The 14,902-nt window shown below is 35.7% G+C and overlaps 1 protein-coding gene across 1 annotated transcript in view; it reads left to right on the forward strand.

The window, feature by feature from the left end:
• ltk (leukocyte receptor tyrosine kinase) overlaps positions 1-14,902 on the forward strand; it is a 56,096-nt gene that overhangs the window by 22,520 nt on the left and 18,674 nt on the right. Inside the window, exons 5-13 of the mRNA XM_067367858.1 lie at positions 451-593; positions 782-922; positions 4,418-4,567; positions 6,363-6,463; positions 8,257-8,417; positions 8,829-8,923; positions 11,452-11,529; positions 12,770-12,944; positions 14,735-14,885. Of these exons, the coding sequence (XP_067223959.1) occupies positions 451-593; positions 782-922; positions 4,418-4,567; positions 6,363-6,463; positions 8,257-8,417; positions 8,829-8,923; positions 11,452-11,529; positions 12,770-12,944; positions 14,735-14,885 (1,195 nt within the window). The remainder of the gene's footprint in view (positions 1-450; positions 594-781; positions 923-4,417; positions 4,568-6,362; positions 6,464-8,256; positions 8,418-8,828; positions 8,924-11,451; positions 11,530-12,769; positions 12,945-14,734; positions 14,886-14,902) is intronic.

The following is a 14,902-nucleotide window of genomic DNA, read 5'->3' on the forward strand; positions in this document are numbered from 1 at the left end:
TAAATTGTGGCCAAGTTGAATTAATTCGTTCCTTAATTTTTACTGAACTAAAACAAGGTAATGAATTATTACAGATTGTAATTTGCTTTAATTGAAAACGCTCGCTCTACTTGACACGCACCAAGCACACGCAGCGCCATCGCCATCTGTGGTTAAAAACTAAGCTCAGAATCGTTAAGAAACTTTCATCTGTATCATCATTACTAGTGTTAAAAGTTGTACAAAATTAAACAAAACAATATAAATGCAAACTTAAAATTCATGAATATTTAACAGTATCCATGGCATAGAAAAACCTATATCATGGCACAACATAATACCTGTAGTAACTTTCATACCAATATAGCGCCCACCCCTAGACTCCATAAATTTCAGCCTTGTTCACCCATTATGTCTTGAATCCTCGGAGTTGATCTAAAATTGAAAGATTTTTTTTTTTGTGTGTCCCAGGCCGCAGTGGGAGGTGCTTGAGGCTGTGATTGGTCCGTTAGATGAGCCCTTCCAGGTGACAGTGCAGTACTCTTCCTGTAGCAGCCATGAAGTTGGATTTCTGGCATTTGATTCACTGGAGCTGAAGGACTGTGACATGATGGGTAACAGTTCACTAATTACAGTATTCTCAAATATTATCACTATGATATGGAAACTGTTTAATGTGCCCGTAGCATTTATTTAAAATGTTCTTTTTAAAGTTTTTAAATGACTTCACTGATTATTATTGTTCTATCCTTATGTGGCACTTTTGAACAAAACATTGATGGCTTTCTGTGTTTTTCTGCAGGAGATGATTATTTGAATTTGGGGTCAGACTGTGAGAAATACTCGTCGCTTCACTGTCATTCTGGAGGCTGCATTGAGAAACCAAGAGTGTGTGATTTTCATACTGACTGTCCACAAGGAGAAGATGAGGGCTTAATATGCAGTGAGTAAAATGAAAGATTTTAAATATTTTATAAACCATGAAGATGCGTAATTTCAGTAATTGTGAACACCACTCAAAATTTGATCTCCTCTCACAGACTTATGCAATCTCTGTTGCGTACATCAGACCAATTAGTTTGTGCAGAGCTCTTTGGTCTTTTAAAAAGACAATATTTAATCTTTTTTTGTTATTTTAAATGTAAAGAACTGGCTGCATTCCACCAGTCCATTTATTTAATTTATGATAATCGAAACATTTCTTTGAAAGGTGGCCTTTAAGCTATAAATCCTTGTAAGATTTGTGAGATCATTCTTGCCAATTTGCATTTAGTTGAGAGTGCTCAATAAAAGTATGAACAGCAGTGTGACAGGGCAATATAAGAGGGTGCCGTTGAGTAACTGGCTGGCTGTGTGTCACTCACATTAGCTGTATTAAATCTTACGTCCATGATAAATTTCTAATCCTTTCACTGGAGGCGTTGGATTAGCAAACCTGATCTGTCAAAGTTTTTCACTGAGTAAAGAACTACACAATGAACCTGAAGTGCATCCGTGTGTGCTTTCCTCTAGGAAAACTATTTGCATATTTATTGATTTATTTAATCTTCATTAACATTTATACTATGCTTAGGTGATTTATAATTATTGTCTGTGTACAAAGAACTTGTAGATACTTTGTAATATTTGGCACACAGCACTTATAATCCACAAAGAAAAAAAAAAGGTGAGAGCAAAGACATAGGAAATCCAAATTTAGACAGTCTATTAAAAATGTATTAAAGATTTATCTGCTACACATATTGCAGGTAATTATTCTGGAATTAAGGAAAGAACCCTAATAATTTGATTACCTACTCAATTAGCATGAAAAGGCCAGTAACAACCATATGATGCTGAATAATTGAAACTGCAATACTGAAATTAAGCATTTAATTAAAGGTGCTGAAGAACATGTTTTCAAAAGATGTAATATTAGTCTTAAGTATCCCCTGAATGTGTCTGTGAAGTTTCAGCTCAAAATACCCCATAGTTTTTTTTATTAATCTTTTTAACTGCCTATCATTATAAATGCGCCGATTCAGGGTGTGCGGCCCCTTTAAATCTCGTGCTCCACGCCCCAAGAGCTTGCGCTTGCCTTAAACACCATAAACAAAGTTCACACAGCTAATATAACCCTCAAAATGGATCTTTACAAGGTGTTCGTCATGCAACATGTCTAATCGCATAAGTATAGTATTTATTTGGATGTTTACATTTGACTCTGAACGAGTTTGATGGTGCTCCGTGGCTAAAGCTAACATTACACACTGTTGGAGAGATTTATAAAGTTGTGTTTATGAATTATACAGACTGCAAGTGTTTTAAAAAATAAAAATAACGACAGTCTTGTGTCCGTGAATACGGTAAGAAATGATGGTAACTTTAACCACATTTAACAGTACATTAGCAACATGCTAACGAAACATTTAGAAAGACAATTTACAAATATCACTAAAAATATCATGATATCATGGATCATGTCAGTTATTATTGCTCCATCTGCCATTTTTCGCTCGTGTCCTTGCTTGCTTACCTAGTCTAATGATTCAGCTGTGCAGATCCAGACGTTAATACTGGCTGCCCTTGTGTAATGCCTTGAACATGGGCTGGCATATGCAAATATTGGGGGCGTACATATTAACAGTCGGTGTTATGTTGAGATTCGCCTGTTCCTCGGAGGTCGTTTAAACAAATGATATTTATATAAGAAGGAGGAAACAATGGAGTTTGAGACTCACTGTATGTCATTTCAATGTACTGAACTCTTGTTATTCAACTATGCTGAGGTAAATTCAATTTATGAATCTAGGGCACTTTAATAGCTTAAAATTTAGTTCAGTTCAGTTCAGTTCATTTGTTTAGCAATTTTCATCATTTATATTGATATGTATTGTTGTCTTATTGTTTTAATTTAATATGAATCTGCACAACTGTTTTCAACATTGATAATAACAATAAGAAATGTTTCTTGAGCACCAAATATGTCTACACCGGATGTGAGCAATGTGACGAAAGACAATAGAACCCATTATAATCAGTGATATTGTCTACACTGGATGTGGTGTGGCGTGACGGGACGCAACACAACAAATCCCCAACAATAAACAGATTCCCCATTCTATTTCTGACGTAGTCCAAGTGCTTTGGAACGGTCCCTTTGCCGTTCAGTGTAGACAGCTTTTGCGGTGTGGCGCGATGCAACAACGGCCGCGTCTGGTGTAGACACGGTGTTAGAATGAAGGATCATGTGACACTGAAGACTGGAGTAAATGCTGCTGAAGATTCCTTTGCCATCACAGGAATAAATTATAAATTACAGGAATAAATTATTTTTTAAAATATATTAAAATAATTTAAAAAAACTTTATTTTTCATCAAATAAATGCTGCCTTAGTGACTGAGACTTAGTCTCAGAAAACTTACTAACCCCAAACTATAAAATATATATTTTATAAATGAATGTATGCAATTTTGTATATATTATATCATACATATTTGCTTTAAAATAGTCATAAGTAATGCAGAGTATATGTAAACCACCAGTGCTGCTACAAGAGAATTGTGGCCTTTTCTTGAATTATAGACAAAGACTTTTTATTCTTTCCTCTTACATTGAAATGAGGAAGCTTCTTTTGATATTCTGTGAAGGGTTTCATAAATAGCTCTGACAGCATCCTAATGAAAATGATCAAAATAATTCCCGCTAAGTTTAAGCTTGTTAATTACATCCTTGACATTATAAAACGTGTCCGGATAATGAATCTGTCAGTTAGTCAAATCTGTCCTAGCCAATACCTATAGAAGTATCAAGAGACCATATTAGCTCACATTAATTGGAGTCCTTTCATATCAGCTGTCATTTTAGGTGTGAAATATATTTAGTGTGAAGCTAATTGAAGCACAACGTGCTAATGCAAATTAATCTCTAACAGAACCATACATTTTAGCGTCCAGTGAATATTTTACCTTTCCTCAGCTCTTGTCATTACAACCTAAAATGCTTTGTGCTCCATTAAAAATATGTATTGTTCCACAATACATCATATTTGCACAGGAGTTAATTATATTTCCAGTAAGAGATTAAACTGAGGTCTGGAAAACAATCCACCTATCCTTGTCCCATGTGAGCATAACTGTGGTTTGTTTATTACTGGAAGTAAAGACGTTTGAATTATGTAACACGTGAATACTTTCAGAACTGAAATTCAGGTTTTTTCTTTGGCCTATACATGAACTTAAAACTGAATTGAACAAACTTGAAAAACAAACTACACCAGCTTTGTTGATTTAGTGACCTTGATAACTATATTTTAGTGGACTTAATGGATAAATGGAAGCAGAGGAAATGTAATACTCCTCTGATGAGCTCTTTAAACTCTACTAATGTTTGCAGACACAATCAGCTGTATTTTACAGATTTGTTAGATGTTTCATAATTTGCTTTATGTCTTTGCAGACTCTTTACCTTTGGGTTCATACTGTTCATTTGAGTTGGGCTCCTGCGGATGGTTAGTGGCTTATACACAGTCCTCTTGGAGACTAGTTAGTGGACAACAGCTGACTGCAGACACAGATCTTCTGGGCATAACTCTGCAAAACACTCAAGGTAAATGTGAAACAACATATTCCAGTCATTATATTGGTTACCCATCAGAGGTACAATGTTTCCATTCTCAAAATATTGCAGTTATATAAACAAATAATTTGTCAATAGCAAGGATGCATTAAATTGATCAAAGACATTAAAGGATTATTTCACTTTCAAATAAACTTTTCCTGATAATTTACTCACCCCCATGTCATCCAAGATGTCTATGTCCTTCTTTCTTCAGCCGAAATTAAGGTTTTTGATGAAAACATTCCAGGATTATTCTCCTTATAGTGGACTTCAATGACCTCCAGACGGTTGAAGGTCAAAATTACAGTTTCAGTACAGCTTTATTTGTGTTTATAAAGCATATACAGTTGTATTTTTTTTTTTTTAAATGACTGATCGTTTAAGATGCTTATTCCTCGTCTGGTATCATTTAACGCCCTTTGAAGCTGCACTGAAACTGTAATTTTGACCTTCAACCATCTGGAGGCCATTGAAGTCCACTATAAGGAGAATAATCCTGGAATGTTTTCATCAAAAACCTTCATTTCTTTTCGACTAAAGAAAGAAGGACATGGGGGTGAGTAAATTATCAGGAAAAGTTTATTTGAAAGTCAACTAATCCTTTAATAATGTTCTTTCTATTTCAAATATATGCTGTTCTTTTGAACTTTCTATTCATCAAAGAATCCTGAAGTTAGTATCACTGTTTTTTCAAAAATACTAATCACTAATGATAATAATAAGAAATGTTTCTTGAGCACCAAATCAGTACATTAGAATGATTTCTTTATAGAAATGTCAAATAAAATGTGTAAATCGACCTAAAGATTGTCTGCATAATGAACTATTATATAGAAACACTGTAAAGAATATTGTGGATAGAAATACTATTTAAATATATGCATGAATCATATTTTAAATTGAATTTAAATCTTAAAAATGTATTAAAAGAGAAAAGTCTGAATTTTGTCACTGACTATTGAGTGACCCACACTATCCATTTCTAAATGGGCAATCGCTTAGGGATACTTGATAATGTTGCTAGTCAGGACCCCAACGGGAAGTAAGTAAGCGATGTTATGGGTAGGTCACATCAAAATGTTTAAATAGCTTAGACTTTCAATCCAATTAAGAGTATGTGACTTTAGATGCTGTGGTTTCCATGTTTCCGCATTGACCTTTTTTGTCCAAACTGTTCTCACTTCAACAGCTTTGAGACAGGAACATAGGAGACCAATGTGTATAAAAACCATCTTTTAAATATCTGTTCACATTTGTCCCAGGACAGGCAATCGTTTCAGTTATGAATGTCACCAATGGGATTTTTCATGGCATGAGAATCCAAAATATTTAAAGCAGAACTATTTTCAAGATGAGTTAATAGCATCTGTGATTTTTACATGATATCTTTAAGAGGAGTCTGTAATGATTTATAGACTGTAGGAAAATAGTGCTGTATTATGTAGCTTAGAGCAATGTATTTGTAGAATGATGCAAGACTGAATCTCAAATCCACAGCACAGGTGTCCAAGCCCAGTTTATGGTGGGCTAGTTGTATTCCAACTCCTTAAACTGAAATGCACCCTTTAAGAAAAACATGTTTGTGTGCCTGTGTGCATGCGTGTGTGTGTGTGTGTGAGAGAGAGAGAGAGAGAGAGACAGAGAGAGAATCTCTGTCAGCACTGTGTTTAAAATCCCATTCTGAAGAGGTTTTTTCAGCCCTGTCTGTTATGCTTTTTGTTTTGTAAGCTGTAGCACACCATATCTAAGCACTCAATAGAGTACTGATCCTTTCTCGCCTCAGGGCACTTTCTTTTCTTAAAGGTCAGAGGTGATGGTGATGAAAGTGAGGCGTTGGTTCAAAGCCCAGCTCTCCCTTCAACTATATCCAATCAGGACTGTCAGGTAAGTTAATGCTGACAGTCAAATATTTGTGAGGAATATAAATGCTGTGGGAGTGAACATCAAAGAAATAATAATGATTTTATATAAATGATTTTATTATAAAATATTAACTCAAACTCACATTACGTAATCATAATTAGGACAAGATTTGCCTTTATGTTGTAATGATTTACACTATCTTTCAAAAAGTTTGGGGTTGTAAGATTCATGAAAGAAGTCTGTTTTGCTCATCAAGACTGCATTTATTTGATACAGTAAAAACGGTATTATAGTGAAATGTTATTACAATATAAAATAACTGTTGTCTATTTGAATATATTTGAAAATATACTTTTTTATTATATCAGCAGCCATTGCTCCAGTCTTCAGTGTTACATGCTCCTTCAGAAATCATTCAGATACTGTTTGCTGATTTGAAGACACCTTCTGTGCTTTTGTGGAAACCATGATCAATTTTTTTCCAAGAATGTTTGATGAATATAAAGTTAAAAAGAATATAATTTATTTGAATTTGAAATCTTTTGTAACATTGTAAATGTCTTTTCTTTAATGCATCCTTCCTGAATAAAAGGGTTAAAAAAAGAACCCCAAATGGTTCCAAAAATTGAATTTCCGCCAAAATCAGTATTGTATCTGGTCAGTATTGAAAAGTAATTTATTAATTTTGCGCAAAATGCGAATTCCGTTGTGTTATTCTGTCATGTTTTCTCCCTTTCTTTCCAAAACACAACAAACGCCAGTCTCTGCAGAATGTGATCATCACAGCGCACCATTCCACGCACTGTAAACAGTAATGGCGGCACTCTGAATACACCCGGCATCCTAGTTTTCCTTATCTGCTTTGTACTGTGATCAAACAAAAACAGAAAAATGAATCATTTTGATGGCATTGATGAACCTGCGGTGATTTCTGCGGTGGGGAAAAAAACGCAAGTCATTGAAATGTAATCATTTACGTGAGGAGATTAAGAAGATGAGGCACTCGAGTTGGGAGGAGGAAAAATGACGGCTGTTTGTTCCACAACAGCATCAAACTTCTGTCACAGTCTCCAAAACTGAATCATGTTTTTAAAAGCCTATTTTAATACCAATGTACTCGGCAAATGTGTTTATTTTAACCGTGCGGTAATGACAAACAGAGACATAATTAATTTATAACATTAACAAGATGACACGTTGAATTCATTTTGGGAGCGAAAACTGAATGTATTTTAGTCAAATACCTGTATATAAGATTAGTATTAACAAAGTTCAAAGGCTGTCATATATGTGAATCAGCTTACTTTGTTGTGAATTTTCAATATGAAAAATAACTTTTATATTGATGGATTAATTGCATTTTTGTTTTTATAATAAACCTTTGAAAATCTAAATCTAGATTAGAATTTTTTATGTTTTATAACCAAAAGATGCTATGTGAAAGTTTGAAACAGAAAAAAAGTGGTTTTCATCTTGCCGCTTTCTTATTAAAGAAAACACATTTTTACTCAAATTAATCAAAATGGATTTATAGTGTTTTGGAACCAAACTCTTGAATGGTAGTGTATATTTCACTATTCACATAAAACGGTTTGTACTGTGCCAAAGTATTCTGGTTTCTGAGACAGACTGCAAGTTAATTGTCCATGAAAAATAGGGACACATCTGTACATAATATCTACAAATAGCTTACACAGAATAATATAACATGCAGCCAAAGTTTCAATTTTACACTTGATTTTCCATGAATAAGATATTATTCTGTGACATCTGGTCTTGTAGCAGATCATCAAATGCTGAGGTTTTCTGTGCAGTTGCAGTTCTCTCTGTACCTGTTTGGGGAATTCAATGGAACGGTGCTCCTGACAGTGGTGGAAAATGGAATCTCAGCACCTCCGCTGATGTGGGAGAGATCCGGACACTGGAAGGATGCTTGGCAAGAGATCACTCTGCCAATAACAAAGATCTTAAATAGGTGAGATGATTAGATGGATGGGTAAAAAGGGACATCTTGTCCCAGTACTGTGGTAAAAGAAAAGAAAGAAAATGATTTTCACAACACACATCACTATTATGCCATGAGCTCAGTTAACCTCCGAACAGTTCTGATTTAATGATGTTCATCATTAATGATGAAATGTTAAAAGAATGAAATTTGAACCATTCATTAAATATGTAGAGTCAAATTAAAATTAGGAGGAGGCATGTTACCCAAATGAACTTTTTGCCCTGTCTTGCCCTGCTTAGAGTGATGTAAATTAGGAATTGTTGAGCTTTACTTTACTCTACTTATTTTGTTTAATTTTAATGTCAACATTAACATGAACAACTCTGATTTGACCTTTGCTCCTAGTCTAAAATACTTTGTAATTTGTTTTGAGCACAGCTTCCATCTTAAAGTGCGGGCTTTCTGGACTTCTGGCTCTAAGGCCGACATTGCACTCGATGACATTTCTTTAAGTGCAGCATGTTTTGACACAGGTAACCTTTCTGCCTCACACATGTATGTACAGTATGCACACACAGACACTAATTTCTTGCAAAATAATGGTCCATTTGTCCATCTGTGGCACACAAGTTTATCGACCACACTACAGTTTTAATCTCTTGATTGCGTCCAACCATTCAAAGATAAGGCGTATTCAAAAATGTAGTATTTAGTAAGACAGATGGAGAATTTAAGATGTGATGCGGACACATGATGTCTAACCGCTGTCTCCAGTTAACAGTGGGAGATGGTTCTCATAACGCGGTTGATTTAGACTCTGCTTGATTGGTTTTGAAGGATTGGAGAAGCGATAAGTCGGCCTCCCTATTCGCTCTCTTATTTCGCAATCTGCAAATGTCGTAAAAATGGCAACAATACTTTCTAGTATTTATAGATCTTCAGAATCAGGTTTGTTTCCGTGCCACGATTGACCGCAGGAATTGATGGGCCTGTTAATTAACGTTCAAAACTTGTGAAAGTCAAGATTTACTATGCTTGTTAACTTTGTTTCCCATAATCTATGATTTGGAGAAATTCCTGAGCCATCTGTTCACTAAATATCATCTATAGCTTTCTATTTAGTCCTATTTCTGTTTTTTGTCATGTTGCCACTGTCATGGTCTGTGTTCACTCATTACCTTCATTCTCCACAATATCTAACCCAATAAAAGCCATGGACTTTGGAGGTCTTGATTCTCTTTTTGACCTGTATGTTATTTTTATTGATTTGTAGCTTTTAGATGCTATTTACAGTTTGTTTTAGAAGCGTTGATCATTGTAGCCAATCACAGACAGATATGTTGAGTGCGTTAACACAAAATGGCCAATCAGAGATGTTTAAGAATCCGCTCAACAGCACTCAAAATGCTAGGCTATGCTGGTATCACCACATTTTTAACACATTTGTTGCCTTTGACAACACTATTCCCATGGTTATTTTAAGGAAGCTGGTAATCACTGAGATGTTCCCAGGTTTAAATAAAAGAGTTTGGTCATTTTTTAAATGTACCAGGTTTATATAACAAGTCGATAAGCAGTTAACTTAGGCTAAATGTGTCAGTTTACATGGAAAGAAAAGTTTAAGTTTTAAAAAGTATAAGCATAAAATGTTTAAATTTAATTTACAGACTGAAAAACTTTTTTTTTGCTTCTAACAGTTTGGTCTTTAAAGGGTTAGTTCACCCAAAAATGAAAATTATGTCATTAATGACTCACCCTTATGTCGTTCCAAACCCGTAAGACCTCCGTTCATCTTCAGAACACAGTATAAGATATTTTAGATTTAGTCCGAGAGCTTTCTGTCCCTCCATTGAAAATGTATGTACAGTAGACTGTCCATGTCCAGAAAGGTAATAAAAACATAATCAAAGTAGTCCATGTGACATCAGCGGGTTAGTTAGAATTTTTTGAAGCATCGAAAATACATTTTGGTCCAAAAATAACAAAAACTACGACTTTATTCAGCATTGTCTTCTCTTCCGGGTCTGTTGTCAATCCGCGTTCATGACTCCGCAGTGACGCTGCTTGTGACAGCGGTTGCTGCTGTGCAGCTTCTTCCATCGCTCTTAGTTCTTCATCCGTGTATTCAGGTTCAAATAAATATGGCTGAGCAAAAAAATGCAAGTCTTCCTCTGTGTCGAAATCCTTAGACATGTTTGCGAAGGTTGTTTTGTTTACAGCGTGCGTCTCCCTCAGACTGTAAACGATGCTCGGGCACACCAGATAACACGTCAGCAGCGTCTTACATCAGCAGCATCACTGCGGAGTCGTGAACACGGATTGACAACAGACCCGGAAGAGAAGACAATGCTGAATAAAGTCGTAGTTTTTGTTATTTTTGGACCAAAATGTATTTTCGATGCTTCAAAAATTTCTAACTAACCCACTGATGTCACATGGACTACTTTGATGATGTTTTTATTACCTTTCTGGACATGGACAGTGTACCGTACATACATTTTCAATGGAGGGACAGAAAGCTCTGACTAAATCTAAAATATCTTATACTGTGTTCCAAAGATGAACGGAGGTCTTACGGTTTGGAACGACATGAGGGTGAGTAATTTTCATTTTTGGGTGAACTAATCCTTTAATAAAGAGAGAAAACCTGCACTTAACCTTTTCACTGGCATTTTGTTTTCATAGTTAGACAGATATCGTGATATCATTATAGGATTGTCTAGCAATATAGAATTGCTGTGTCGTAATGTTATCGTGAGCCACGTATCGTGATCGTGAGGTACCCTGCGATTCCCACCCCTAATAGCCATGCTGTTTACCAATGAGCACTATTGTCTAAGTGGATATGGTTGAGCACGGAAGTCTTGTTGGATAAGCTAGTGAAGATGGTGACTATTTTGGAAACCAGCAACCAACACATTGCTGGTCTTGTCAACAAAAAATAAAAATGGCAAAACGTTTAAAAATAAAATGACACATGCATTGTTTGATTCTAACGTCTCACATTTTCATTTTTCTTCCTCTCTTTGTTCTTCGTTCTCTTTCCACATCTGGTTATAAGAACTAAATGAGCTGCTTCTTGGACAAGGACTACATAATTTAGACTCCTTCAGCCCTCTCCCAGAACCCTCAGCATCAGGTACAGTTATCTCCTGAATATTATACAAATACACTACCACTCAAAAGTTTAGAGTTGGTGAGATTTAAAAAAAAAATCTTATGCTCACTAAGGCTGAAATTATCTGATCTGATTTCGGTTTTAATATATTTAAAAATGTAAATGTACTCCTGTGATGCAAAGCTGAATTTTCAGCATCATTACTCCAGTCTTCAGTGTCACATGATCCTTCAGAAATCATTCTAATAAACTGATTTGATGCTCACAAAACATTTCTTCTTATTATCAGTGTTGAATATTTCAAGATTCTTTGTTGAATAGAATGTTCAAAAGAGCTGTATTTAGGGCCCGAGTACCGAAGGTGTGAGGACCCTATTGTAATTGCTCGTCAATTCTTCTTCTTCTCCGAAATTACAATAATTTACATCTGATATGGGTTTCAGAATTAGGCGTGGCAAAATGGCTCGATAGCGCCACCTACAAAATTTCCGTTGAGCACCCTGTACGTACAGGTATGAAATTTGGTAAACACATGCAACAGCCCAATACCTACAAAACCCCCTGGTTGCAAAATCTGTAAACCCAACAGGAATGTGAGATATTTTTTTATTTTCTTTGCAAAATTTTTGCAGTTTTTGCCATTTCCAGACGTTGAACTTTAACAAACTCCTCCTAGAGCTTTAATCAGATCAACATCATATTTGGTCTGTCTAATGTAAAGGCCTTTGCGAAGTTAAATTGCGAAGATCTAGAGTTTTCACTGAATTTAAACGTGTCCGTGGCGCCCTGACAAAGTTCGATGTTTCACCATTAAACAGGAAGTTGTTGTAAATCGGGCATACAATGTCTGATCTTCCCCAAACTTCACATGTTTTATTAGAGTCATGGCCTGAAGACATCTACATGGCAATATTCAGTTCTAGTCAAAGCGCCACCTGCTGGCAGCAGGAACTATGGTGCATCAAAATGACTTTGCCATATTTCTCCTCTATCCGCTTAAATGTCTGTCGCCCACTGTTCAGTTTTCCTAAGGCAACCGGGTGGCGGTAAGCCCGGGTGCGAGGGCCCTTTCATCGCTGCTTGCAGCTTTAATTGAATTAGAACTTTTAAATGAGAACTTTTGCACTTATTTGAATTAGAAATCTTTGTAACATTTTAAATGTCTTCACTGTCACTTTTGATCAATTTAATACACCCTTGCTGAATAAAAGTAATTTCTTCTCAAAAACATGAAAAAAAAAAGCAGTGTCTTATTTTACAGAATCATCCCTTATAACATGGTGGTTTACTTCCTGTGGAGCAAGTGGACCTCAAGGTCCAACTCAAGCACAATGTGACAGTGCCTACCGCAACACCAATGTCAGCGTGGTGGTGGGGAAGGAGGGCCTTCTCAGAGGGGTTCAGATGTGGAGAGTCCCAGCTACCAACATGTACAAGTAAGTTTTCATTCTGTTTTAGAGTCAATCTTGGGTTCAATCTTGTATGTTTTTTCTGGAGAACCTGTTTGATCAAATAAGTCTTACTGGTTAACCTAGATAAGAAGTCTGGTGGTGATCATCCTATGCTATCGACCAACATTTAAAATGCATAAAATTCAAACATTTGTGTGAAATTTTGTTGCCGCTCATTTAAACAGTTTTTTTTTTTTGCTTTTTTGTGCTTTGTCAACATTATCTATATGGTCTGGAAATAAGAGATTCCTCCTTCAAAATCCAATCGAATGCAAGTAGATGCTTTTAAGTAGATGTTAATGCCAGGTGTAAACAGTTGCTAACTGTCTTCCTCTCTTCTTCTCTCTCTATTTGTTTCCTCTGTCTCATTCACTTTGTTTGTAAAGGCAGCAAGAGGCATGACTCACTGGCTGTAGGCACGAATAAATCTCTTCCTGTACTCCACTTAATCTGGCCCCTGTGCAGTCAAGCCTTTGAACTGATTTACAGTGATTATAGAGGCTAGTCATGGGAGCTCATTAAAAACAACTCCAAAACTGTCTGCAAAAGAAGGGCATGTAGGAGACAGGAAAATGTAGCAGATAACTATCAGATGAACTTATACGACAGATGTGATACTTTTGCGTTCAGGGTGCCTGACTGAAATATAGAGATCCAACCCAGGCTATCCCTTATTCGTAAACTGAATTATTTTATATTGTATTCTTTTGTTTTGGTGCCCTAAGCATTGACTGGCTTTAATAACAAAATATTGTATTTGCCTTCAGACAGGAAGCTTTATCTTCCTTAGTGATGTGAGGGAATTAAAGGTAGGGTAGGCAATTTCGGAGCGGCTAACAATAGCAAGCTAGCTTTGAAAGCATGAGATCCCACCCTTCCTTCAGAGCGTTCTTCAAAGCCACGCCTCCTTCAAAACACATGAATGCACACAGCAGAGTCTGCAAAACTTCACAAGAGATGGTGTTAAATTACCTCATGTCTCAAAGCACATAACATTACAATAATAATGAACGTAAAGAACTTACAGAGCTCTTACTTGTAACACCTGACTGCTGCAGATTCATTTCGCCATTGATAGTGTTGACATAGAGACCGAATGCAATGATTGCGGCAAAGTTTTTTCGTCCTGAGACTTCCACAAATTATATATATATACATTTTTTAATATTTAGATAAATAACTTCTATTATTGATTGCTATCAGGATGTGAAGAAGGTTTCAACCAGAATAACAAAAAGTGTTTATGAAAAAATTGCCTACCCTACCTTTAAAGTCTTTGCTTTTACATTTTAGGATTAACTCAGCTTAATCAAGTTGTATGTCATTAAAATGATAGTGTTAATTTTTTACTGGGATAATGGCGATGGTTTTGGGCCCACTTATGACTTGATAGATTAAGTATGATGATCCCCTTGATAATCCCCTTAAGTATGATAATCCCTTTGCGAGGGACCCCCTTCCTAAAATAAAGGCAGCTATATATTTTCATGTATAAAGAAGACCCATTAATAATGTGTGAGAATAATATTAAGTAATTATATAAAGGAAACATGTTGTTTCCAATGTTAAATAATTTGCTTTTATATAGAAAGTGTACTAAAGTGAGAACAAATGTTTAAAATATTATCTGGAAAATATTCACTTAGTTGACAACAAATGTTTTTTTTTTTTTTTTCTTATGCTTTGTAGATTTACTGTTGCTAAATTAGCAATACCAATTTACTGCTGTATGATAAGCAGTATGATTAATGCTTTTAAAAACCAATCAATTTCAGGATTTCAGCCTATGGAGCCGCAGGAGGGAAAGGAGCAAAGAACCATAACAAGCGCTCACATGGTGTCATCATCTCAGCTATCTTCCCACTGGAAAAAGGGGACATCCTCTACATCCTAATTGGTCACCAAGGAGAAGATGCCTGTCCAGGAGTGAGTGAAACTTGGCT

Source organism: Chanodichthys erythropterus, chromosome 18 (genome assembly GCF_024489055.1).
Source record: "Chanodichthys erythropterus isolate Z2021 chromosome 18, ASM2448905v1, whole genome shotgun sequence".
NCBI lineage: Eukaryota > Metazoa > Chordata > Actinopteri > Cypriniformes > Xenocyprididae > Chanodichthys > Chanodichthys erythropterus.